The 27704-nt window shown below is 42.3% G+C and overlaps 1 protein-coding gene and 1 non-coding gene across 3 annotated transcripts in view; one reads left to right on the top strand and one right to left on the bottom strand.

The window, feature by feature from the left end:
* Nucleotides 1–27704, top strand: part of XPO6 (exportin 6) — a 123848-nt gene that overhangs the window by 24339 nt on the left and 71805 nt on the right. For both annotated transcript variants that reach the window (XM_021672328.2, XM_021672329.2), the window contains exons 2-4: nt 21281–21371; nt 24728–24840; nt 25655–25852. In XM_021672328.2, coding sequence (XP_021528003.1) covers nt 21281–21371; nt 24728–24840; nt 25655–25852 — 402 coding nt within the window. The remainder of the gene's footprint in view (nt 1–21280; nt 21372–24727; nt 24841–25654; nt 25853–27704) is intronic.
* LOC135269146 (small nucleolar RNA SNORA25) lies at nt 23150–23275 on the bottom strand. Its single transcript, XR_010337451.1, has one exon. It is a non-coding gene; the product is annotated as a small nucleolar RNA SNORA25 (small nucleolar RNA).

Here is a 27704-nt window from a genome sequence, read left to right as displayed (position 1 = left end):
GCATGAGCCACCACACTCAGACTTTAAAAAAAAAAGCCAGGCTGAGTGCGATGGCTCACGCCTGTAATCCCAGCATTTTGGGAGGCTGAGGTGGGCAGATCATGAGGTCAGGAGTTCGAGACCAGCCTGGCCAACATAGTGAAACCCCTGTCTTTACTAAAAATACAAAAATTAGCTTGGCGCAGTGGCAGACACCTGTAATTCCAGCTACTTGGGAGGCTGAGGCAGGAGAATTGCTTGAACCCAGGGGGCAGAGGTTGCAGTGAGTCAGATCACGCCACTGCACTCCAGCCTGGGTGACAGAGTGAGACTTTACTTCAAAAAAAGAAAAAAAAGCCTGGCAAAACTGGGGGTTAGAGGGTTGTGTCAGGGACGGATTGATGACTATATTGGATTTATATTGGATTTCAAAGGAGATATAAGAAGATACGGCAGCCAGGTATGGTGGCTTACATCTGTAATCCCAGCACTTTGGGAGGCTAAGGCAAGAGGATTGCTTGAGCCTAGGAGTTCCATGTTACAGTCAGCTATGATCTTAGATACTTCGGAGCCTGAGGCAGGAGGATCACTTGAGCCCATGAGTTTGAGGCTGTAATGAGCTGTGTTCATGTCACTCAACTGCAGACTGGGCAATAGGGTGAGACTCTGTCTCAAAAAAAAAAAAAAAAAAAAAGGTAAAAGATACGGGAAGTCTTTAGGCAGAGAATTTGAAGCATCAGATGGGGAAGCAGAAGGGTATTTTGAGCAGATGGAGCCACAGATACACATGGAAGGGTGAAATAGTTCAGTGTGCATAGGTCACATGATAAAGATGAAAGCTTTGAAAGGAGGCTTCTTTTTTTAAATTTATTTTTTATTTTTTGAGACTAGGTCTCACTCTTTCATCCAGGTTGGAGTGCAGTGGCACAAACATAGGTCACTGTGGCTTCAACTTCCTGGGTTCAAGTGATCCTCTTGCCTCAGCTTCCCCTGTAGCTGGGACCACCTGTCCCTATAGGTGTGTGTCACCCCGCCTAGCCAAAGAACAAGGCTTCTACTAGGTGGCATCGGTGACTTCTGTGAAGGGAGTTGCTCCAGGAAAGGCTTTTTATTTTTTCAATTTCAATTTTATTTTTTTGAGACGGAGTTTTGCTCTGGCGCCTAGGCCAGAATGCAGTGGTGCGATCTTGACTCCCTAAAACCTCCGCCTCCCGGGTGCAAGTAATTCTTCTTCCTCAACCTCCCGAGTAGTTGAGATTACAGTCCACATGCCACCACACCTGACTGATTTTTGTATTTTTAGTAGAGACGGGATTTCACCATGTTGGCCAGGCTGGTGTCGAACTCCTGACCTCATGATCCGCCCACCTCGGCCTCCCAAAGTGCTGGGATTACAGGTGTGAGCCACTGCGCCTGGCCTTGTGATCAATAATTTAGCTCAGTTGCTGTGTCTTCTTTTTTAATTTTAAAATTATTATTATTTTTTCTCATATCAGGATAGGATCTCACTATGTTGTCCAGGCTGGTTTCAAAAACCTTGGCTCAAGCAATCCTCCTGCCTTGGCCTCCCAAAGTGCTGGTATTACAGGTGTGAGCCATTGCACCTGGCCTTGTGATCAATAATTTAGCTCAGTTGCTGTGTCTTCTTCATTTTAATACTGCTAGGCAATTAAAATAGGTACTGATGCTACTGTAGAAACACAAAATCTTCTCTTCCACCTCTTGATTTTGTCTAGTTGTTATTATCTGGATTGTAAAAAGTATTTTGAACTCTAGAATATTTGATAACCAAGAAAATAAGAAATTACCACCATTGTATTTAATCTCTAATAACATTTTGATTTGCTTCCTTCTAGTCTTTTTTCCTATTTACTTTTTAAATATGGTTGAGATCACTCTGTAAATGCACTTTTTTCTTCTGCCTTTTCCACTTAACATTATAGCTTAAGTAGCTTTTCAAATCATTAAATATTTCATAAATACTTGCAGTGGCTTTATAATACTGCATTGCATGGATTCTTAAGCAGTTAGATTGTTCTGTTTTTTTGCCGTGGTAAATAATAATGTGATTCATGTCTTTGCAAAAAGCTTTTTATGTATTTTAGAAAATTGCCTTTGAATAGATTCCCAGAAAGGCCCAAGGACATGAGGGTTCTTTTTTTTTTTTTTTTTAAATAAACTTTTTATTTTAGAATTGTTTTAGATTTAGTCTGAACAGTTTTTTTTTTAAGAGTCTCACTGTGTTGCCCAGGCTGGAGTGCAGTGGTGCAATCTCGGCTCACTGCAATCTTCGTCTCCCTGGTTGAAGTGATTCTCCTGCCTCAGCCTCCCAAGTAGCTGAGACTACAGGTGCCCACCATCATGCCTTGCTAATTTTTTTTTTTTTTTTTTTAATTGCATTTTAGGTTTTGGGGTACATGTGAAAAACATGCAAAGTTGTTGCATAGGTGCATTCATGGCAGTGTGATTTGCTGCCTCCCTCCCCCTCACCCATATCTGGCATTTCTCCCCATGCTATCCCTCCCCAACTCCCCCCCCCGCTGTCCCCCCCACTCCCCCGCAACAGACCCCCGTGTATAGTGCTCCCCTCCCTGTGTCCATGTGTTCTCCTTGTTCAACACCCTCCTATGAGTGAGAACATGTGGTGTTTGGTTTTGTGTTCTTGTGTGCCTTGCTAATTTTTTTTTTTTTTTTTTGTATTTTTAGTAGAGACAGGGTTTCACTGTGTTGGCCAGGCTGGTCTTGAACTCCTGACCTTGTGATTTGCCTGCCTTGGCCTCCCAAAGTGCTGGGATTATAGGCACCCAGCCAAATTTAAACATTTTTAAGGCTTTCATCATATGTTTTCCAGCAAGATTACGCCAGTTTGTTCTTCCCACCAGCTGTAGATAAATATACTCATCAGCATTGGGTAATGTTAAGAAAATTGTCATTAATTTAATAGATTAAATAATGGCTTCTCATATTGTACCTCAGTGTCTTTTTCTGTGTGTTTGTGTAGGAAACTTAACAAGTTAAATTTTATTTTTTGTCTGTTTATAGGAGACAGATCAGATCCCTTAAGCTTACTTTATTTAGGTATTTCTTACATTTACATTAATGTATTAGAAATGGTGTTTTAACATATTTTTATTTTTTCCAGTCTTAATTTAGTTACTTTTCAAAAAGTTGTAGTAAAATACATACACATTTTTTGTTGTTGTTGTTGAGATGGAGTCTCTCTCTCTGTCACCCAGGCTGGAGTAGAGTGGCATGATCTTGGTTCACTACAACCTCCACCTCCTGGGTTCAAGCAATTCTCCTGCCTCAGCCTCCCAGGTAGTTGGGATTACAGGCATGAGCCATCACATCTGGCTGATTTTTGTATTTTTATTAGGGACAGGGTTTCACCATGTTGGCCAGGCTGGTCTTGAACTCCTGACCTGAAGTGATCTACCTGCATTGGCCTTAAAATACTACATGTGTTAGTCTGTTTCACGTTGCTATAGCAAAATATTTGAGGCTCGGTTATTTGTAAAGGGAAAAGGTGTATTTGGCTCATGATTTTGGTGGCTGAAAGGTTCAGGATTGGACATCTGGATTCAGGCTACTTCCACTCCTGCTGGATGGTGAAAGGGAATCAGTGTGCAGAGATCACAGGGTGAGAGAGGAAGAGTGAGAGCCAGAGAGGAGGCGCCCGGCCCTTTTAAATAGCCAGCTCTCTTGTGAACTAGGAGAGTGAAAATTTACTTACCCTCACCCTCCACCCACCTAACTCCCTGCCAGGGAGGGCATTAATCTGTTCATCAGGGATCTACCCCCATGACCCAGACACCTCTCATTAGGCCCTACTTTCAACATTGGGGATCAAATTTCAACATAAGGTTAGGTGGAGACAAACCACAGTGACATGAAGTACATTCACCATGTTGTGCAAGAGGCCCCACTCTAGTTTCACACTTTTCGTCACTCCCAAGGAAACCTGTCCCCATGAAGCAGTCAGTCCCCATTTCCCCCTCGCCCCAGTCCCTGGTGACCACAAATCTGCTTTCTATCTCATGAATTTGCTTATTTTGGATATTTTATATAAATTATCATACACTACCTGGTCCTTCCTTATCTTCTAATGCATAAAAAAGATGACGTAGATTAAGTAAAAATTGAATTGAATCTATATTTTGAGAATTGGTAATCCATCTATGGGAACAGTCTTGAATTCAGCATATTTAATTGGCCAGGATGTCCCATGCACCAGCCACTAGGGAGAAATAGTTCATACCAACAATTACTGTCAGTGGACAGAGGGCTATAGACCTTAGGGTAGGATGGAACCTAAAATAGGGACAAAGATAGGAAAAGTATGGAAAGTATGGGGCTTGGAGTGTGAAAGCCAGTGAATGGCAGGCAGCACATTCCACGGTGGAATAAACAGGAAACTTCCTAGGGATTTACCTTGATTTGGAGTGCAAGTTGGAGAGCTTGCAGGTAAGTGCACATTCTTCTGTGTTACCAAAAAATAACCAGCCTAAACAATGAATGAATAAGTTTGTGACAGTGTCTAGTACATAGGAAATGTGTGGAGTTTGCTTAACAGCAAGAGTGGTATTTGAGATGACAGGGACAAGCAGAGATCCCCAGGCATCTCCTTCTCAGTGTTGGACATTTTCTTTTTTTCTGAGACGGAGTCTTGTTCTGTCTCCCAGGCTGGAGTGTAGTGGTGCAATCTCAGCTCACTGCAACCTCCACCTCCTGGGTTCAAGCCATTCTCCTGCCTCAGTCTCCCAGGTACCTGGGACTACAGGCTCGTGCCACCGCACCTGGCTAATTTTTGTATTTTTAGTAGAGATGAGGCTTCACCATGTTGGCCAGGCTGGTCTCTAACCCCTGGCCTCAAAAGATCCACCCGCTTCGGCCTCCCAAAGTGCTGGGATTACAGGTGTAAGCCACTGTGCCTGGCCGTGTTTGACTGGGATCTTGGAGTGTACGGAAATGTGTTTTAGGTGAGTGATTTTCATGGTTCCACGTACATATATGTATAGAGCTTATTCACTGTTTTTCATAGTTTAGAAGGTATTCCACGTGTGAATGTACCTTATTTAACCAGTCCTGCCTTGATACAAATTTAAATTGCCCCCAATCTTTTGTTTTACAAGCGGCATTGACACAAAGATCCTCAACACCTAAACTTTGGAGGAAAAGATCACCAAAAGTATATTGCTGGGTGAAGTTGTCTTTGTGTTTGAGATTTGATAAGTACTGCTAACTTGTCTTCCATGAAGGTGGCACCAGTTGTTTTGCCATCACTGTATGAGAGTGAAAGATGTCATTTCAGTTCATTGTGGTGGGTGTCATGTTGAAGCCCAGAAGGAGTGAGGAACTCTGAGGGGTGGGGATGGGGGGACTGCATTAGGCTTCACTGAGGTGGGGACCTTTTCAAGGAGTCAAGAACATTCTATACAGGGGAAATGGTGTGTGCGAAGACATGGAACTGTTATGTGGCGGGAAAGGGTGAATTTGCGTTTGGCTGAGGCAGAGGATAGGTGGATGGCTCTGGATGGTGAGGTGGGGACAGTAAGTCAACTAGTTTAGGGTCAGGTGATGGAATCGTTTAATCACCCCTAGTGGTCAGGTAGCAAAGACCCTGGGTGACAATGGCAATGGGGCTCGCAGTTGAAAGATACTTGGGAAAGAATGTACAAACCAGTATTTTTAGCAGCCATTTATAACCCCCCAAAAACTTTCTAGACTTGATAGAACCAGAATCATAAAGCTGGGAAGGGCTTTAGTGCAGGGCTTTTCTTGTGCTCTGTAGGCCCACAGGGATTCTTGGACGTGTCACAGGTACTAGGTTTGAGAGTACAGACAGGCATTTGAGACCCCCTCCTCCACCCTTATTAATTAAGCAGTTTCTCATTTAGTCTGCTTTATATGGTGGGGTTCTATGCAATATTTCTTTCTTTAAAAAAAAAAAGTTTTTACTCCTAGAATCATGAGTCTAGTCCCAAACTCTTACCATCCTGAACACAGATGGAGGCCTACGGGACATGTTGTCATTTTTACATTCTTCCTTTGCAGCAGTGAGAGGTGATCTGTATAAATATGAAAGTGAAAAGGTATTTGGCATTCTTGAGATGTCGTTGAGCAGTTAGGTGATTTTTTTATGTAGGATTTTTATTTTGTTCCTTCTTTTTTTAAGCTCATTGACTCACCAGTGAAATATTTAGTGAAATACTTTTTGCTCATTTATGGATAAGGGTGCTAAGGGATTTACATCCATTGATGTCATTCTCACAACTACTTGGTGAGGGGGAGTACTGTTGAAAATTCATTTTGCAAGTGAAGAAACTTGAGAGGTTAGGTAATTTGCTCAGGGGCATGCAGATAAGTAATTAGGAAGTCATCATCAGATATGATCTGCCCTGACTCCACATCCCACACGCATTAAAACATTCCCAGGACCCGGGAACGCAACTACCTGTTGTGGGTGGAAGGGCCCAGGAAGAAGAAGGGTCTGAAGTTTCTAGTCATTCTTGGCTTTGTGCTGGTTCCTATAGAAGGGGCAGAGCTGGGAGACCGACTAGGTCACTTCTAGCAAAATAGGTTGAGAACCGTGAGAAGGGCGATGCGTGCTTGCTGTGCGGGGATTGAAGGCTCAGGGAAAACCGCATATAGAGTCTTCATCTTCACTATCCAGGGATGTGAGCAAGGCCAAGGTCCCTGGTCAAGTACCTGTTTCATTTCTCCTGTGCACTCCCTCCCTCCAGAAAGGCGCCATCTGCTTTCCTCCTGCTCATAGCCACCACTACCACTGTTTTGCCTTTCTAATCCAATGACTCGCCAGTGGGGAGAAGGGAGGGAACTGTCTATAGTTGCAATATTACAATATAGTTTTTCATATTTTGCAAGTTATAGTTTTTGAGTGGAACCCAGGGCACATGAGAGTTCCTGGTTAGAGAGTTGCTTTGTAGCGTCTTCTCCCTTTGTGGCTAGTCACGATCTGTGGGGATGGGAGGAACATTGAGAACCTATTGGCCAGGAAGAGTCACTTCCTTCTGACACAGATCTCTGCTTGTGCAGTGCCTTCACACTTCCTGCGCAATGAAGTGCCCTCAGCTGCCACCCCGGGAATCGTTATTTATATTTACAGGGATACTTGAGGACCCTTTGGCAATTGGCAATGATATTTTGAGAGCCTTGGAGGGATGTGACTGAACATGAATTTTAAAAAGTATAGAAGTGGCAGTAGGTATATACAGAGGGACAAGCTGGTGGCAACATAGGGGGACTTTGCCTTTATAAAAGCAGACCCATACATGGAGTTTGCGTAAGAAGAACTTACAGTGAGGGAGAGATGACTGTGTCAGCCAATATGTGCATAGTGCTTTATAATCAACACACAGTGTGCACGCCTGATTATATTCAATACCCAGAATGCTCCAGGAACTTGCAGGGTTTGCCCACAGTTCCACAGACTAGACTCAGTAGAGCCAGGACTGGCTCTAACCTGGTACTTTCTCTGCCTGTCGTGCTTGGCTGTGTCCCTCTCAGTGGCAGCACTGTTTCCCATTAGAGAAAACAAACATGATGGTTTTCTCATTGCTTGTATAGAGACAACCTTCCTGTGTCCTCTCATTCTTGCTTTAGCCTACATTCAGAGGGTTGTTGGCTGCACACCAGGTGGGAGCAGTATTGGGGCACATTCTTCTGGGCCTGTCTCTACCTTCTCATTTCTTCCTTTCCATAATAAGTGATTTATCTGATTGGTGCATGGGGGAGAGCATCACTCCGCTGGTCCACATCTACCAGGTGTGAGGTCACTGCATCAGAACACTGACTGGCTTTGTGCTTGAACTCTCTCCTCAGCTTACCCTTAAGAGAAGGCTGTCCTCAGCTGTGTCCTACCTTCCTTTTGTGGCTAGCACTATTCTTTGTGCCTAGGCCTGCAGGTGGGTGGCAAGGCCAACTAGAAATGGGAAGGGAGAGGCACTGCAGCTTTGCCAGTGACAAAGAGGACGTTAGACTTCAGTTTGCTCTTGGTTTCTTAAGACTTTATGGCAACTGGGTGGAACCTGGAGGGGGTGACTATGCTATCCCAGTTACCAATAGTAATGCAGTTTAGAGATTTTTACCAAAATCAAATAATGTTATGTTACTTTTTTTTTTAATTAAAAAAATTTTTTTTTTTTTGCTGCCCGCCTCCACCCAGCGGTCAGGGCTGGGAGGGGGCCTGGCTTTTTTTTTTTTTTTTTTTTTGAGATGGAGTCTTGCTCTGTCACCTAGGCTGGAGTGCAATGGTGTGATTTCTGCTAACTGCAGCCTCCGCCTCCTAGGTTCAAGCGATTCTCCTGCCTCAGCCTCCTGAGTAGCTGGGATTACAGGTGCCTGCCACTACACCCGGCTAATTTTTGTATTTTTTTTTTTTTAACAGACGGGGTTTCACTGTGTTGGTCAGGATGGTCTTGAACTCCCGACCTCAGGTGATCCGCCCGCCTTGGCCTCCAAAGTGCTTGGATTACAGGCGTGAGCCACCAATTTTTGTATTTTTAGTAGAGACGAGGCTGGTCTTGAACTCCTCGCCTCCCAAAGTGCTGGGATTACAGGCGTGAGGCACCACACCTGGCCGGGATGTTAACTTGTTTAAAATGCCAAGTCTATTTGGGAATAATTCAGGATGAAGGTGGTATAAGTTTTACAAAAGAGACTGGCTCTTAAATAGCACAGTTGATAATATTAGCTGAAATGAAATTACTCACCTGAGCTGTAGGGTTAATCATCATGTTAGATTTGCAGCATGCTTTTATAGTGGTCTGTCAGTTTCATACTCATTCATTACCTGATGTCATCCAGTGCCAGGTAAGGCCAGCTCATTCATCATCCTTAAAACCCATGGTGCAGAACTCCTCTGTGCTTCCTCAAGGGGTGGAGGAGCTGTCACTGGGCAGGAGCTCTGGTGGCCTGCCTGTGTCTTAACTTGACCGACAGCTAGCTGACTTTGGGGGGATGCTTTCTCTCGGCTTCATTTTCCTCGTTGTAGAACAAGATTGGACTTGCTGTGCTCTGTGGTTTGTTTACTTCTGTCTTAAGATTCTGTGATCCTGTTTTAGGATTTCTTGGTAGCATGCCTTGTGTTAATGTGCTCAGTAAGTATCTTTCGAGTTTAATCCTAGGCATGCAGATATAAACATCCATCCTCCTGGGATATGTACCTGGGAAAGGGAAGCAGATGGGATTGTGAAGTGAGAGCCTATTCTTGGCTGTATTACTCATTTATTTTAGACAGTTTCTTGCAGAATAACTATTTTTATCATTTACTTTTTTGGCTGTTTAATTAAAGCCTTCTGACTGGAATATAAATAAGTATATAAAATATATGTATTTTAGCTCCTAGAGGATATGGTTGTTGCCCAACCAGTAGATGCAAACATTTTAATGTCTAGGCTGTGTAACATTCTTTTTCAAAAGCCATAGTGAAAATAAACCTGGCATCTGAGAGAATAATGCCCTTCCTATTGTATCCTTTTCTTAGTTTCTCTTTCGCATATGCCCAGCTAGCTGGGAGCAGCCAGGAGCAGGGTGGAGGGTACTGGCCAGTGGATGGTATTTTAAAAACTGTTTATTTTAAAATGATTTCAAATGCACAGAAAGATTTCAAGGAATAAGTGATACAAAGATCTCTCATACCCTTTACCCAAACTCACCTACTGTTTATATTTTGTCCCACTAACTTTATGATTTGCACATTCCCTCTCTGTATGTATGTATAGACATGCATATATGTATGTACATTCACACACATGTATTTTTTTCTGAAAAATTTTAGAGTAAGTTGCCTTTGTCATGGTCCATTGCCCTATATCATATATTTCTTAATAGGGGTAGTCTCCTACACGACTGCAGTACAGTGACCATCTTCAGTTAATAAAACATTGATTCAGTACTTTGATCTAAGCTACCTGTATTCCAGTTTTGTCAGTTGCCTCAATCATGCCTTTTATAGCATTATTTTCCCCTCCAATCCAGGATCAGTCCATGATCAGGTGCAGCATTTACTTGTCATGACTTTTTTTTTTTTTTTTTTTTGAGATGGAGTTTCGCTCTTGTTACTCAGGCTGGAGTGCAATGGCGCGATCTAGGCTCACCGCAACCTCCGCCTCCTGGGTTCAGGCAATTCTCCTGCCTCAGCCTCCTGAGTAGCTGGGATTACAGGCACGCGCCACCGTGCCCAGCTAATTTTTTGTATTTTTAGTAGAGACGGGGTTTCACCATGTTGACCAGGCTGGTCTCGATCTCTTGACCTCGTGATCCACCCGCCTCGGCCTCCCAAAGTGCTGGGATTACAGGCGTGAGCCACCGCGCCCGGCCAATGACTCTTTAATATTTAGAATTGTTGTTTAAAGTTATTGAAACTGGGCTAGGTATGCTGGCCCAGGCCTATAATCCCAGCACTTTGGGAGGCTGAGGTGGGCGGATTGTTTGAGGTCAGGAGTTCAAAACCAGCCTGGCCAACATGCTGAATGAAACCCCATCTCCACTAAAAATACAAAAAAATTTAGCCAGGCATGGTGGCGGGGCGTGGTGGCAGGCACCTGTAATCCCAGCTCCTTGGGAGGCTGAGGCACGAGAATTGATTGAACCCAGGAGGTGGAGGTTGCAGGGAGGCAGAGGTTGCAGTGAGCTGAGAGTATGCCACTGCACTCCAGCCTGGGCGATAGAGCTAAACTCAGTCTCAAAAAAATAAAATAAAATTTTGAAACTGGTGTACCTCTTCATTGGTAGCTGATTGGTGAGTCTTGTTTTTATGCATTTTCCAATAGTGGATGAGTTTTCCCAGCATGAAACGTACCATCCTTTGTATACAAAGATGTTTCCTCTAATTGGTCTCCATGGGGACAAAATATGCTGCTTCCACGTTATCACTACCACAGTGAGACCAGTTGAACTTCCTGGCCCAGATGCCTGGCAGTCATCTTGCTTCTAACTCTTGGTCCTCAGCAGTAATCAGAGGAAGAGACAGACAATCTGACTGGGCACTTTGTGCAAACCCAAGAAATAATGGTGGAATGTTCTGCCATCAGTCAACTTTATGGTGGTTTTAGATTAAAGCAGAAAAGTGCTTTTTAATGACTAGAATTATGTTTAGAAACCAGAGTGTATGTTTTAATCAAATATTAAATATGTGAAGATATTGTGCAAAGCTATGTCTAGATCTAAGCTGCAGACAAGACAACAAGAAGCCTTTCTCATGCAAGGGGATGACTTTGTTCCAGGTGTATGTTAATAGAGGGGTGGGTGCTCCTGCCGGACCTTAGCAGTCCTGTTATATGCTGTGGTTGTCTGTTTCTTTGCTTCAGTAGAAGACGTTTTTTTTCCCCCTGCAACTCTTGTACACGGTGTTTAGAATTTTACATCAATGTATATTTGTACTCTGGTCTTTCCTCTGCTTGGGCTACCCTGTCCTATCATAGTCAGGCTAAGGAAAGGAACTCACATGGTTGTGGCTAGGGCTGAGATTCAGGCTGGCTGCTCACTGGCTGTGTGTCTTTGAGTGAGTCATCTGGTGTCTTTGGGCTTCCCCGATTGCCCTGCTGACTGCTAGACTGTGGAGGGTCAGTGGGCTTCACCACTTTTTTGTTTTGTTTTGTTTTTTTCCCTTGTTGTTTTTCTTTTTGTTGTTTTTCTCACCACTTTTTTTTTTAATAGAGAAATAAAGTGAGATTTCCACTTCAATATGATGTGCTTTTTTTTTTTTTTTTTTTTTTAAAGGAATTGTTGGCTGGGTGTGGTGGCTCATGCCTGTAATCCTAGCACTTTGGGAGAACGAGGCAGGTAGATCGCTTGAGCCCTGGAGTTTAAGACCAGCCTCGGCAACATGGCGAAAACTCAGTTCTACAAAAAATAGAAAAATCAGCTGGGTGTGGTGGTGCATACCTGTGGTACCAGCTGCTTGGGAGGCTGAGGTAGATGAATAGCTTGAGGCTGGGAGATGGAGGTTGCATCACTGTACTCCAGCCTGGGTGACAGAGCGAGACCTGTGTCTCCGGAAAACAAAAGGAAAATATCTATGGGCTGAGATGTAAAAGAGCAGTAGTGATGGGAGGGAGAGATGGGAGGAAGCCTTGTTCTGAATGTTGTTCTGACTGGGGCTTCCTTGATGTACTTTTCTATCTTTCTAGTTTTTTGAGCTGAAGGACTTCAGGAGGGGGATAGGTAGATGTCATTCGCCTTGGTTCCCACATATGTTATTTTAAGCTTAGTATTTCATCTCATACTTGTGTGCAGGCCTACAGGTCAAAGATTTTTTTTTCAAAGTGGTGAAGGTTTAGGGAAGTGAGAGTGTTCCTCTGAGAGTTTAGACATCTATGGTAATCCTGTTAGCTTTCAGAGAAAGCTTACATGAGATTGAATATCTTTGCTAATGGCATGTGTTATAACACACCAGAGTTTTGCATGCTTTTTAACCTTGGTTGGCAGCAGGGATACAATCACTTTTCCTGGAAACCTTATTTATATACAAGCAAATAAGGTAATGACACTGTTCTAGATATGCCACTGGAATATTTGAATGGGACTTTGGGATACTAGTCCTCATTTTGTTGAGGTTTGGTATCAAGGAGGCCATGAATCTGAATATAGGAGGCCCATGTGATTCACTTCCTAGTAGATTATACAAAATGTGGCTCTGGGAAAGGGTTACAAAAAGCTTGATAGAAGTGTCTTTAAAAAAATAGTCATTTTTGGCTGGGCATGGTGGCCCATGCCTGTAATCCCAGCTCCTTGAGAGGTTTAGGTGGGAGGATTGCTTGAGCGTGGGGGTTTCAAGACTAGCTTGGGCAACATAGCAGGACACCATCTTTATTTAAAAAAAAAAAAATATATATATATATATATATACACACACATATATATATATTTTTTAAAAACATAGTCATTATCCCTCAATACTAATTTTGTAAAAGTTATGTTTAGAGGGGGTTGTTTTAAAGTCCATTAGGTAACATGCTACAGATCTAATCAGGATTTGAGGAACCATCTTCTAGCTGCCACAGCTTAGGGAAAGGCACCTTATTATCCACCTTCAGTCTCAGTGTTAGCAGTCTCCTGTTTTTCAACACAGATTGAGTCTGCTTGTGAACAAAAGTCTGCTTATAATCAGAGCCCTTAAAGGAGAAAATTTAAAGAGTCACATGTATCTTCAATTTGGAGGAATTACCAGTATTCTTGAGAAACTGAAAGTGATACCAACAGTTTTCTTGTTCCTTTTACTCTCTCGAATTTGGTCTTTAAAATAGTTGAGTGCCAGCCCATGGTGGATGTTATAGAAAATACAAACATGCTAGATAGAGCATCTTTCCAAACAGTTGATGTTCCGGTTTGAGAGAAAAGCCTAATATCTGTGACATATGAACAGTGACTTTCAGCCCATACTTCATGCCTGACATTGTGTTTACTATGTATTTTACATTTTCTTTAATTATCGGAATGACCCAATATGTTAGGTACTTTTACTGTCCCCATTTGTGCACAGGAGGAAACAGTGACACATGAAATAACTAGGCCAAGATTGAGTTGCACATTTGGATTCGAACTTGAGGAATCTGACCTTAGAGCCCCCATTTTAAAACTATTTTGCCGTTTTCTGAAATGACCAGAGAAGAGTACATGGGCAAAACTCTGTAATACTGATTACAAGACAAAGACAAAAGATGAAAATGATGGGATTTATGCTGTAATCTGTGTAAGAAAATTTACAAAGGTTAAACTGTAAACTGCAGACTCAGGAGCAAATGCAGGGGCTAGGTACTCGCTTATGAGACCATGAGTGTTCAGATTGGAGTGACAGCTTCCTGTGGCAAGTAATGTTGAATCAGGGATGCTTTCCTTCTTAGCTTCTTAGTGAACTTCTTTGCTCTTCAAAACCCAAATCACCCCTGTGAAGCTTTCTTTCCTTCAAACAGAGTTAGTTCTCTCTTTGGTCTTCTCAGGCTGTTTATGTGTAGGCCAGGATTACAGGATGTAACTGCTAGGCCACCCTCCGTTCTTTAAATTTAGGGACCGCCTTACTTATCTTTGTATCTCAAGGGCTTAATTTAAGCAATATCAGTTACTTAGTGAGTATTGAATTCTCATTTGTCCAACAAATAGCTGAGTTGCTTACTCACACCAGATTTAAAGCTAGGTTTAGAATAATTGGAGCAGAAAATTAGTTGGGTGTGATGGCATGTGCCTGTAGTCCCAGCTTCTCAGGAGGCTGAGGTAGGGAGGATCATTTGAGCCCAGGAGTTCGAGGCTGCAGTGAGCTGTGATTGTTCCACTGCACTCCAGCCTGGGGTGACACAGAAACACTCTGTCTCTTAAAAAAAAAATTTAGGCTGAATGTGGAGGCTCCTGCCTGTAATCCCAGGATTTTGGGACGCCAAAGTGGGAGGATTAATTGAAGTCAGGCGTTCATCACCAATTGGGGCAACAGAACAAGACCCAGTCTCTACAAAAATGAAAATAAAAATCAGCCAGGTGTGGTGGCATGTGCCTGTAGTCTCACTTACTGGAAGCTGAGGCAGGAGGATTGCTTGACCCAGGAGTTTGAGGCCTCTGAACTATGATCATGCCACTGCTGCACTCTAGCCTGGCAACAGAGCGAGACCATGTCTTTAGCGTGCGTGCACACACACACACGGATAATTTGGGGCAGAAAAATCTGGTGGTAAAGTACAGGTTGGATTGGAATTGGAAAACCTGGCATGAAGGTGACCAGGTAAAAGCAATTATAATAATGTAGGCAGATGATTAGGGCTCTGTAGAAATAGTGGCGAGGGAAAAGGTACAAAACTGCGAAAGAGTGAAAAGCAACAATTCCCAGACCCGATGACGTTTGCCGTGGGCATGGAGAATATGGGGAAGAATCAAAGGCAATTTCAAATTATATGATCCTTCCCCTTCTTCCAATTTTTAATATTTTTTTAGGTGATTATGGGTCTTGGTTGACTTAGTAGGCCCTTAATAAGTGAGTCAATGGCATAGATCTCTGAACTGCTGACCTGTGAGCAGCACAGTCAATGGAGCAGATAGAGTCAAGGCAGGCACAGTTGCAAGCTTATCACCTTTGCAGATTTCAACTGTTTCTGGAACAGAAAACTTGGGTTTGTTTTAGATCTATGCAGAGCTCTCCAAGAGTACATTCTGAGCCAAGCTTAATTCGTCATCCTGCCCAAGGATTTGAATTTTAAGTCTATGTGCCATTTGCTATTGAGGTGAGCCAAGTAACTCTTGGGGAAGCATAGTCTTAAGGGGTTGTAATACCTGCCACCCTGGCAGCTCTGAAGACAAATAAGTGATGGTTCCTAGAAATCAGGAGCCTTATGCTCAGGCTGTTACCTGCAGGCTTTTATTGCCAGTCCCCAGAGCCATGGTTGATGCTGTAGAGCTAAAATACAGTTTCTGAAAACACCAACCTGGATTTTAAAAATGAGGACTTTAAAACATTAAGTGTTTAAAATTGCAGTATATATATTTACAGAGAAGCATATAAATCATAAAGTTGATCATCTTTGTGTAACTAACAATCAAAGAAATAGACTGTTGGCTGGGTACAGTGGCTTATGCCTGTAATCCTGATACTTTGGGAGGCCAAGGTGGTTGGATCACCTGAGGTCCGGAGTTTGAGACCAGCCTGACCAACGTGGAGAAACCCCGTCTCTATTAAAAATACAAAATTAGCCAGGTGTGGTGGCGCATGCCTGTAATACCAGCTACTGGGGAGGTTGAGGCAAGAGAATCGCTTGACCTCAGGAGGCAGAGATTGCAGTGAGCCAAGATTGCGCAATTGCATTCCAGCCTGGGAAGAGCAAAACTCTTGTCTCAAAAAAAGAAAAAAAAAAGAAATAGACTATTACCAGAATCCCTCCTCCTCCAGGGTAACCACTAGTCTGATTATAACACCATAGATAAGTTTTACTTATTTAAAAATTTTTATTTTTATTTTTTTTAAGAGACAAGGTCTTGCTCTGTTGCCTAGGCTAGAGTGCATTGGTGCAATTATACCTTATTGCAGCCGTAAACGCCTGGGCTCCAGTGATCCTCTTGCCTCAGTCTCCCAAGTAGTTGGGATTATAGGTACGTGCCTCTATGCCTGGCTTTTTTTTTTTTTTTTAAAGATTAATATAAAGTGAATAATGAAAAGTTGTGTTTTGACTTCTTTCACTCTACATTGTGTTTGTGAGATTTATCTGTGTTGTTGCATGTAGCAATATTCATTCCTGTTGTCTTATTATATTCTCCTATATGAATAAATCACTATTCATCCATTCCAGGGGTGATGGATATTTGGGTTCTTTTGACTTTTTGGGTATTATGTATAATAGTACTGTGAAATTTATGTATATTTTCATTTGGTATACAGGAAGAAACTTCTGTTGGGTATATATCAAGTAGTAGAATTGCAGGGTTATCAGATATGCATATGTTTAGCTGTCAGACAGTTTTCCAGAGTGGTTGTATCAGTGTATACTCCCACCAGAAGTATATGCATATTCCAGTTCAGCATCCTCATCAACACTTGTTACTGTCAGTCTTTTAAATTTTAGCCATTCTGGTAGATGTGTAGCGCTATCTTGTTTTAAATTTATATTTTCCTGATGAATAATGAGGCTGAACACTTATTTATAGGCTTTTCAATACCCTCTAAGTAATTATTTGACCATCCAAAAAAAAAAAGCTTTGTCTTTTTTTTTTTTTTTTTTTTTTTTACTGATTTGTAAAAGTTATTTTATTCTCCGATATGAGTTCCCTGTTAGTTTTCCATATTGCAGATAGCTCCTATTTTGTGGCTTTTATTAACACTCTCTCCGTTGTGCCATCTGATGAACATTTCAGCTTATCAGTCTTTTCTTTTATGTTTAGTGGTTTATGTGTTCTGTTAAAGAAATTTTTCCCTACCCCTAGATCGTGAAGATATTCTCTATCTACAATCCAACTGGAAATTTTGTGTGTGAATGTGTTTCAGTAGTTTTAAACTAATGTACCTTTTCTTAGTTTTTCAAGATCTGAGGCTTAAATCCCAAGCACAAGGTGGGAGGCAGTCACATATATTTGCGTGTTCTTTGTAAATTAGTGCAGTATAGGAGATAAAGTTTTTGAATAGCCTTTGGGATTGGAAGCCTTGCCTCCCTACCACACAACGGCACTTGGTTTTTGTTTTATGTTCTTTGTCCCTTTCATTACTTGAAAGTGTAATCTGCTTGGAATATTACCTCTTCCTCACTCGCAATTAATTCCTTAACTCACCCCAATCTACATTCTGGCTTCATCACTTGCTTGAACAGCTGGCCAAGGTTCCAGTGGCCTTCTTGCCAAAAGAGAGCCGGAGAATTCTCCAGTATCCTTGAACCATTTGCAGACCTTGAATGTGCCTTGCATGTCTTCCCTACCTCTGTTCTGATTGTGTGACCTTGGCAGAGTCTCAGCCTACTGTTTTTTACCCCCTATACATTTACATAGCTTCATTTTGAAATCTAGTCTGAAAAGCCCCACTAGATGTGATTGGGACAAAGCCCTTAAACCTGAGGGCATGAGTCTCTGGTTTCAAAGTAGGCCTGACCACTTCTGTTGTTTTGCTTTGGTCTGTTTTCATTTTCTATCTAAGACCAAACAAAAATGAGAGCAGCATGGTGACACCGCATTTCTACTAAAAATACAAAAGTTAGCTGGGTGTGATGGTGCGTGTCTGTAATTCCAGCTACTTGGGAGGCTGAGGCAGGAGAATCACTTGAACCTGGGAGGTAGTGGTTGCAGTGAACCGAGATTGCACCACTGCGCTCCAGCCTGGCAAGAGAGCGAGACTCTGTCTCAAAAAAAAAAAGAGAGCAGCCACAACTACAGATTAGATAATTTCTTAACAGTTTATGTAGCAGTTTTGCATGGATCACCTCATTCGGTCCCGTATCACTCTGTGAGGCAGGTATTATTGTTATAGTTACAGAAATGCTTAAAAATGCAAACAGCACTTAATTTGTTCTTGTTGAGAAACACCTAGTGATGCTCTGGATTAGGTTTTGGAGCTTCCTTTCTCATGTAGCCATCATTTAATGGGAGAACGCATCTGGGTTTTTTTTTTTTTTTTGGAAGACGAGTGAAGTGCAATAGTGAGAACGGGGGAAAGAGTAGAACAAGAAGTCGCATCTGTGACTGACTGCGAACAGCCCATTGAGATAACTCACTACCTTTGGACCAGTCCATCCGGGACTCTTAGGAGTACTTTGTCCTTCCCCTTTCTGCGGGAACCGTTACTTCTTGGGTTGCGGCAGAGAGTAAAGGGTAGAGATGGAGTCTAGCTCTGTCGCCCAGGCTGGAGTGCAGTGGCGTGATCTCTGCACACTGCAACCTCCGCCTTCCAGGTTCAAGTGATTCTCCTGCCTCAGCCTTCCGAGTAAATGGGATTACAGGCACCTGCCACTATGCCCAGCTAATTTTTGTATTTTTAGTAGAGACGGGGTTTCACTGTGTGGGCCAGGCTAGTTTTGAACTCCTGACCTCGTGATCTGCCTGCCTCGGCCTCCCAAAGTGCTGGGATTACAAGCGTGAGCCACCGTGCCCGGCCCAGAGTTGGATTCTTTTTGGATATTTTCAGGAACTTGCCAGTAATCATTTATTTCTCAAATCTCTTCCTCAAGAACTAGTACTAAATAAATTTTGGTGGTTGATTGTGTGAGGTTTGTTCTTGGGTTCTTGCCGAGTTTAAAAAGGAAGAAACTGAGGCCAACACAAGAAGATCCAATATGAAGGAATTTATTCAGGCTCCCGGGTGAGGTTCTGCGGTCTAACAGGAGGGGCTGGAGAAGTCCCACGGACTCCTCTCAGATGTGGGGTTTTATAGGGAGTGGAGGAGCTCGATTGGTTGTGGGAGAGCAGGACTACTATTGGATAAGGTTACAAGCCTTTGTTTGCATACAGGACTTGGCTGCTATTGGTTAGAATTACTCGGCTGCTATTGGCTAGGAAGACTCGGCTGCTATTGGCTAGGAAGACTTGGCTACTATTGGCTAGAATCACAAGACCCCGCTTGCATACTGGGTTCTTTAAGGGAAAGCTAGGCTGTGCAAGAAAGGGAGAAGGGAACATGCCCAAGCATGTCCGAACTTTCAGACAAAAGGAGCGGGGGATGTGCATCCAAGCTCCCAGCGAGGCAACCGGCCTTACAGATTGCCTGGATGTGATACACTTAAGTTTATTGCAGGATCTACTTTAAAATGATTCAGCACAAGAAGTTGTGGAGAGAGATGATTTGCAGATGTGTCCTTAGTTTCCAGGAACACATTTTGGCTCCAGAAGAACTATTGATTTATTTTATAACCTGCACTATATTTCTTGATTCTTTTGCATCTTCCCACAGCCTTTTTATTTTAAATAGCAAACCCTTTTTTCGAATGAAATGGCATACCAGACTCAATTTATGAAACAGACTACGGCGTTCTTTTATTTATGTACGTTCATTTTAGAAGTTTGTATTTATAGCATTTATTTATAAAGTCAGTGAGAACAGTGAGGCTGTTTTGATCAACACAAACACTTGAAACAGATTTTAGAAGATTGCAGTCTTATTTTAGCTTCACTTTTAAGAAGAGGCTTGGATTAAGAGGCTTGGATTTTATTTCTGGGTTTGAAAAAAATAGATAGTTTTTAATAAAACAGCTTGGCTTGCAAGCCAAGGATATTTTTTAGTTAAATCGGTATGGAAGTTTGTAAAAGGAGTAGGGGGTTAATCTTTATTCTAATATAAAGTTCAGGGAAGAAAGTAACTTTAACTCACAAGCGCTAAAAACTGTTGTACAATAATTGATCATTCAGTGTGTCACAGTCCAGGTGTCATTGCAGAGCCATCATTCTGTGACCTCAGTGTGGGAGGGACAGAAGTGCCTTGCACTGTAAGAAGGTGGCCCTGTGTTCTGTGTAGTGCATTTGCGTGTGTTGGTTGGTGTGCACACACTTGTGAATAAAGTCTGATTCAGCCTCTGTAATTGGTACTGAGAAGTGCTGGTTTTTCCACAGAGATGAAAAGTTCCTCAGTCTTCACAAAGTCAATCACCTGATGGAGATCTCTGGTTTATTACAGTTTGACATGTGACACATTTGAGTGTGGGCTTGTTTTAAAATGCAGTTTTTACAGTCAGCTCTCAGTCCATGGGTAATGGAGAGGATATGGGGAAGGGAGGTAGTTAGGAAGAAAGAAGTTAAGAGATAATTAAACAATCAGAACTGCTGCTGGCTCTTGTTTATCTCTGGGGTAGAATTATACCAGTGATAACTCAGAAATGGTTTGGGAATGGTTGCCTTTTTGCAGGCAGGTTGTGTGAAGGAGTGTTAACTCAAGGTCATTGCCATGACTGACATCCCCCTACTTGAGTTAGAATAAAGGAAGTGGGTTTGGGGGCTCCATATAGAACCTAAAAGGGAGAGGGTGAGCCCTGGGGGCCTTGGGCTCCTTATCCTCTCATTTCCAACCTGAGTAGTTCTGCTCAGAGTCTGGTTCTCACTGTGGGTCTGTGGTTTACAGGTGCTAATTTTGAATCCCTATTTAGCTTTGTTCTCAGCTGCACTTTAATCTCTGTTGGCTGCTCATGTGAGCTTGAGAATTGACTGTATGTATGACTCCTGCAGTGCCTTCAAAAGACCTCCAAAAATCCATGGTCAGGTGCAGTGAGTGACTCCCACTTGTAGTGCCATTGCTTTAGGAGGCTGGGACAGGAAGATCGCTTGAGTCCAGGAATTCAAGGCTGTAGCACTATGATCGCAGCACTGTACTCCAGCCTGGGCAACAGAGACCCTGTCTCTTAAAAAAACATCTCTCCCCGGTGCCCCCAGAAAACCCCTGAGAATCCATGAAGCAGTTTGATATAAGTGCTCTGAATCAAAATATGGCAAATTATTCAGACACAGGGGAAATGTTTCAGGGATGGATAGTCTTTGAGGAGCACTTGCCTTTTGGATTCTACCTACTCTGCCCATTCAGGAAGGGCCAAGGGCTGCTAATTTGCTTTGAACTATTATTCTAGAGTTGAATTTTGAATTTCCCCTTTCCTTAGGATACCTAATTGCAAATCAGCTGCACAGTAATATGAATTTATAGAGGATGCAACAGCATTGGGTTTTGAGCCAGCTGGGAAATTCCCTTCAGTTTTTCTGGCGTATACCATGCATTTGAAGAATGTCGAACCAGGATGTTTTGAGGAAGTAAATTGTTCTTGCTGTTGAATGTAATCTAGAAGGAACTGAGAAACCATGGAACTGAAGATGCAGTTTATTGATTTTTTTTTTCAAATTCCTTTGTTAGGCATCTGAAGAAGCCTCTCTCAGGGCACTGGAAAGTCTGATGACAGAATTTTTTCATGATTGTACGACCAATGAAAGAAAACGTGAGATAGGTAAGTGGAGCATTGACTTGAAAGAGGGATTTATAAAGAAGAGGTCCCGGTAGGGAGGAAGGAGTTGTTCTTAGCTGTGACTGGTCAAGTCTGCATGCTTTCCCCTTGAATTCTTGCTCTTTTTGCTCTGGTTCTGCTGGCTGGTGGCTGGGGAGGTCTGTAAATTCAACTGCAAGGGCATAGTGATGGGTTTTCTTTCCTTTGGTCAAGTAGAAATTTCCTTTGGTCAAGTGGAAACCCCTCCACTTGACCAAAGGAAAGAAAACCCATCACTATGAATCTTAATTTCAGCAATGTTGAACTTTTGTATAAGAGGCCTGTCACTTTTTTTGGTTGGGGGGTTGAGGGTGGGGTAGGACAGAGCTATGTTGCCCAGGCTGGTCTTGAATTCCTGGCCTCAAGTGATCCTCCCATCTCAGCTTCCTGAATAGCTGGGATTATAAGTGCCAGACACCGTGCCTGGATGGTTATTTAAATAAAACCAACAACTTAGGAAAGTATAAAAATGAACATGTTCTGCTGTGCAGAGTTCTGATCTGAACCTAATAGTGCCTGGAAATCCCATAACTGGTATTACTTTTGGGGGCTTCCCACTGCCTAGGCAATAGAGCGAGATCCTGTCTCCAAACTTTTTTTTTTTTTGAGATGAAATCTTGCTCTGTTGCCCAGGTCGGAGTACAGTAGGGTGATCTTGGCTCACTGCAACCTCCGCCTCCTGGGTTCAAGCGATTCTCCTGCCTCAGCCTCCTGTGTAGCTAGGATTACAGGCACCCACTACCACGCCCGGCTAATTTTTTGTATTTTTAGTAGAGACAGGGTTTCACCATGTTAGCCAGGCTGGTCTTGAACCCCTGACCTCAAGTGATCTGCCCGCCTAGGCCTCCCAAAGTCCTGGGATTACAGGTGTGAACCACCATGACTGGCCGTTAGTCTTCGATATTATGACACTCTATTGTATTCTTTGAAGTCTTTTTTTAAGCTTATAATTGAAATGCTTTTGATTCTTTTGGTTTTTGATTTACAAATCAAATATTGCTCACCTTCTATGTTCATGAATTGAACATGAAACCTTCTGGACATGTTCATATGGTAATCTGATCTTAAAACAAACTTAAGTAGCCAAATGCTCCAGATGCCAAATTTGAGTGCAGGCTGGGGGAATTCTGGGGTTTGGTTCTATACAGTGGGTTTGTCTTAGTTCAGTTCTCTTTGTACTTCGTCTTTGTAGCTTTATTTGAGTGTGTAGGCTTGGACTACTTATTGCTTCTTTTCTACGGTCTTAGGATAAACTTAGGCTTTTCCTAGTTTGGCAGAGAAAGAAAGGAAGCGTTTTCAAGGGGCTGCACCCACCCTCTAGCAAAGGTAAATCAGTGCTCTAGAAATTGATAGAGCTGTTAGCAGGAACCTCGAGACTGTGTGACCACTATAGAGTGGAGGAAACAGAAGCATCGGGGAGGAGCATTGACTCACTTGAGGTCAGACTCAGTCTAGAACAGAGCCCAGAGTTCCTCCATTCCAGTCTGGTTTGACTTCACCTTTGGGATTCACAGAAACCTTTGCCTAATTATTAGGGCAGGCTGTTAGCCTCCTTTTACGGAATTGTAATTAACTTTTATTTTTATTCAAATAATTTTTTTGACTGGGCATAGTGGCCAATACCTGTAATCTCATCACTTTGGGAAGTCAAGGCAGGTGAATCACTTGAGCCCAGGGGTTTGAGACCAGCCTGGGCAACAAAGCAAGACTCCATCTCTATAAAAAAAAGTTTGCCCCCCTTTTCTTATATCTCCTTAGGAAAACAGCACCCTTGAGTGCTATGGCATCCTATAGAGAACTTTAGTCTTTCGTCATAGTGTTAAGAGCTCATGGTTTCACAGCACCATGAGCCCTCTTTGGAATAATCTAAAATTAAGAGGCTTAGATTTTATTTTATTTTTATTTTTTACTTTTTTAATATATATATATATTTAGAGATAGGGTCTTGCTCTATCACTCAGGCTGGGGGTAGTGGCAGGATCATATCTCATTGCAACCTCGGCCTCCTGGGCTAAAGCCTCAGGCACACCAAGCATGTTCATTTTGACACTTTCTTGAGTTGTTGGGTTTTTTTTTTTCCTTTAAGTAGCCATCTGGCCATAGTGGCTTACGCTTATAATCCTAGCTATTCAGGTAGCTGAGACAGGAGGATCACTTGAGGCCAGGAGTTAAAGACCAGCCTGGGCAACATAGCAAGGTCTCCTCCTGCCTCAGCCTCCTGAGTAACTGGGAATACAGGCATGTACCACCATGTCTAGTTAAGTGTTTCATTGTTTCGTAGAGACAGGGTCTTGCAATGTTGCCTAGGCTGGTCTTTGAACTCCTGGCCTCAAGCAGTCCTCCTGCCTCAGCCCCTCAAAGTGCTGAGATTATAGATGTGAGCCACTGTGCCTGGCCTTTTCATGGATTTTTAATTGAGACTGCTTCATTGCATTTAGCTTAAGTCATAGAGAACTAGCAGAACAATGACTTGAGGATTAGAACAAGCTGCTATGTGTTCTGCTTTTCTAAAGGCTTTCTAGAATCTCTAAAGGGTGTGGGCCTTTGTACTTTTCCCCTTTTTTGGATTATATTTCTTGACCAGTGCAGCAGGTCAAGGTGACTAAGGGACAGCATGTCCAGAAACATGATGGTAGCCCCGTACTGCTTGCTGCCTTGTGGATTCTGGCTGATGCCGTCAGCAGCCTAAGGAGGAGGAAAATCGATTCTAACCAACGTGATGTGTGGACAGGGCCGCTCCCTGCAACACTCGTCATTGTTGCTCTTGCCACAGGTTGATTCACTTTTTTGGTGGCAGTGTTTTAAAATAAAACCAATCCAAATGAAGAGTTAGCCTTTTTGAATTCTCTTGTATTTTTTCCTTTCTTATTTTTGTAGGGTTAGTCTTAATCTTTTCTTTTTCTGCGTTTCTAGCCATCATTTTGTGTGTGTGAACAATGTACTCCACTGAAGATTTGTAGAGGAATGGTGAGGTGCTAGATTGTAGCTCATATCCAGAGGAAGTAAGTTAGCTGGCAGTTTTAAAAAGATGGAATGGTACTCTGAACATTCCAGCCACACATTAGTGTAAATAAGAACTTTAGCAGAATATTCATAGCGATGTTATTGGCTTTAGATGGCCGAAGACATTGTTAGTGTCCATGGTCACCTCAGATGCAAAAAAAAATTGTATGATTTATTCTATCTTGAAGAATCGCTGGTTTTGACATCATTTACATTATATGCAGAGAGGCATGTTTCAATAATAATAAGACAGCCCAGCCTTGTCTTAATTTCATGTATTTTCATAGTTTTCTTTTGTTGCCATTTAACTTTTCCAGAGGAGCTTCTTAATAACTTTGCCCAGCAAATAGGAGCCTGGAGATTCTGCCTGTACTTTCTCTCCAGCACTAGGAATGACTATGTAATGATGTACAGTTTAACAGTTTTTGAGGTAAGTTGTCAGTAATTTTATACTCTTCTGCAAAGGATTATGTAGTTGTGTTGCCATATCATCGGCAGCAGGCTGGAGTTGTGCTATGCTGGGAGAGGGTAGCTCAGCTCTGGGACGTCGTCCCACATACTCTCTTTATGTAGCAGTCTGGTGTTTGGGGCACCTTCCATCTTCCACACTAGAAAGGTAAGGGGGATGGTTGACTTTTGGGTTAAGTAGGTAGGTCATTTGTGCTAATATGTAACGATTCCCTGTCTATTATTGTTGGTAAGGGAAAGATAATTAAAGAAAAACATTTTAGGAGGAGAGATGATACCTGTAATACCATCATCCCCAACCACAAAAAGTTTTATTTGTATCACCTGTCTTCCAATCCTTGTCTTCCGTGCACACCTTTAAAAAAGTCTAACTCTAATCACATTGCTCACACTATTTTGTATTCTGCTTTTCCCCACTTAACTTTATCTTATATCCCCATATGTGGTTATGACCTTTATTCACCAAGCCATTCTCCTGTTTTTGAGCGTCGAAGTTGTTTCTGCCATTATATTTTGGTGGCCATTAGAGACAGGGGTGTTAAAAAAGTGTTTGCACATACAACTTTTTGTTTCTGTTATTTGGCATTTCTTCTTAGGAATGGGATTGTTGTGTCATAAGATTTGAATACTTTTATTATTCTTATTGCTAAATTGCCCCAAACCTTTCTTTAAAAAGGGGTTCTTGTTTATTAAAGTGGTATAACTACTTTTGGATTGAAAACCAGTTATTTTTGTGTATAGATCGTTAACTTAAAAGATGTATATTTGTTTTTCAGAATCTGATCAATAAAATGTGGCTTGGGGTCCCATCTCAGGATAAGATGGAAATCCGTAGCTGCCTGCCCAAACTCCTTTTGGCTCACCATAAAACCTTACCTTACTTTATACGGAACAAGCTCTGCAAAGTTATTGTTGATATTGGACGTCAGGATTGGCCCATGTTCTACCACGACTTTTTTACTAACATTTTACAGGTAAGGATATACCTAAGGAAACTTTTGTAAATAGTTTGTTTGTTAAAGTGCTTATTTCCTTGTCCTGAAGAGGACTTTAAAGATTAGCATTTTGGAACTGCAGTAGTGAGGTTATTGTAGGACAGATTGTTGCATTTACTTAACTTCGTATTTCTAAGGCATGTTGTATCTTTGTGCAGTGAAGAAGGCGGGTGAGGGGTAGGGCGAAAACCTAATCTCTTTGTTAACCTCTTGTGCGATTCTGTTCAGCCAGGTTTTGAAAGCCTGTTAGGTGCTGTATCAGATGTTGGGGGTACAAGGGTGAGGTCTTCAGTAGTTTCAGAATTTAGTGGGGGAAATAGCTGTGCAAAGAGTAATTATTCAACAATATGGTAATTATTGTGGAAGTATATGCAGAATGCTGTGGTGGCATAACATGTAGACCTGGTGTTGTTGGGCTGAGATGTGAGATGGTGAAGTAGTAGAGCAAGGGGCTAGAGTGATGGGCAGAGGCCAGTCCAGGAAGGGTTGGAGGGTTCCATTGTGCAATTCATAGTCCTTCCTAGGGAGCTAATGAAAAGTTTTGAGAAGGGAGAAAACATGGTACATGTTTATGATAGAATGATGGCTAGTAGCTGGGGTCTGGATTGCAGAGGGATGAGGTGAGAAGGAAGGAGGCAGGATGAAGAGGATCTAAGCCAAAAGGAGATGACCTGGTAGGTGGAGGTGAGGCACCCAGGGGACAGGGGCAGGAGGCCAGTGACCCTAGGTGAGAAGGGACAGAAGGGAGGAATCTAGAATGACTTCTAGTTTTCTGGCTCAGATAGATTTTTTAGGCCAAGGTTGAAAGAAGGGGAATGAGTTTGGGCAGAAGATAGTGAATTCAGTTTGATAGAAAATGCATTTAAAATTTGTGTGTTTTTTCTGTGTAATAACTAGTGAGACATTAGGAAGTGTGGATGTGGGTTCAGGATTTAGAAGTCAGAAGGGAGTAGTTGGGACCTAAAAGCTATGAGGGAGATGCTATTGCTCATTTCCTGTGATGAAGTTGGAAACGTTTTCATGTTATTGAGCTAGTCTTGGGTATGCAGGAAATGGGTATTATATACAGTTTATAGAAATAAAGTTCTTTGAAAATTGGTTATAGTCTCAAGTGACTGTAGGATTTTCCAGAAAAATATCATCTTCTAATGTTCTGCCTGCTCTTCATATAAACCATTTTAATGATGCAGCAATTAAAAAAGAATTCAATATCCACAGTGCTTCTCTCAGTTAGTCACTCAAAGGGGCACAAAAATTCTTCACTTAGTTTTGTTTTGTATAATGTTTCATTTATCTAGAGATTTATGGGATTGTTACTGCAAAGGAGATTCATGCCTTTATTCAAATAGTCAACTGTTTGTTGAACACTAAGTACCTGAGGGGATATAGTAATGAACTAACACCAAACTGCCTTCCTGGAGTTTATTATCTCAGGGCGGGGACAGGGGCATCAACAAACAATAAGCAGGTACACACTTGGAGGCATTTATAAGCATTATGATGAAAACTCAATCCAGGGAAGAGCAAAGAAACTAGCGGGGGTTGTGTTTAGATGGGATGCTCGTAGAAGGCCTTTCTGGGACAGACATTTGAGCAGAAACCTGAGTAGGGGTGATGGGATAACCATATAGGTATCTAGGGGAACAGTATTTTGGGCAGAGAGAATAGCAAGTGCAGAGAACCTGAGGAATGGCAAGCAGGCCAGTAGCCCTGGACCTGGGGGCACGAGGCAGGAGACATTTTCCTGCTGTCTGTCCGATATACTTGCCTTCGCTCCAAGTTGAGGATGGTTATGGTAACTCTCTTTATGGCTCTCTTAAGTGGGAGCTAG

Source organism: Aotus nancymaae, unplaced genomic scaffold (genome assembly GCF_030222135.1).
Source record: "Aotus nancymaae isolate 86718 unplaced genomic scaffold, 86718_ANA_hifiasm-v0.15.2.pri h1tg000049l, whole genome shotgun sequence".
NCBI classification, from domain to species: Eukaryota; Metazoa; Chordata; class Mammalia; order Primates; family Aotidae; genus Aotus; species Aotus nancymaae.
Note: the sequence above shows the minus strand (reverse complement) of the source record. Positions and strands in the feature narration are given on the sequence as shown.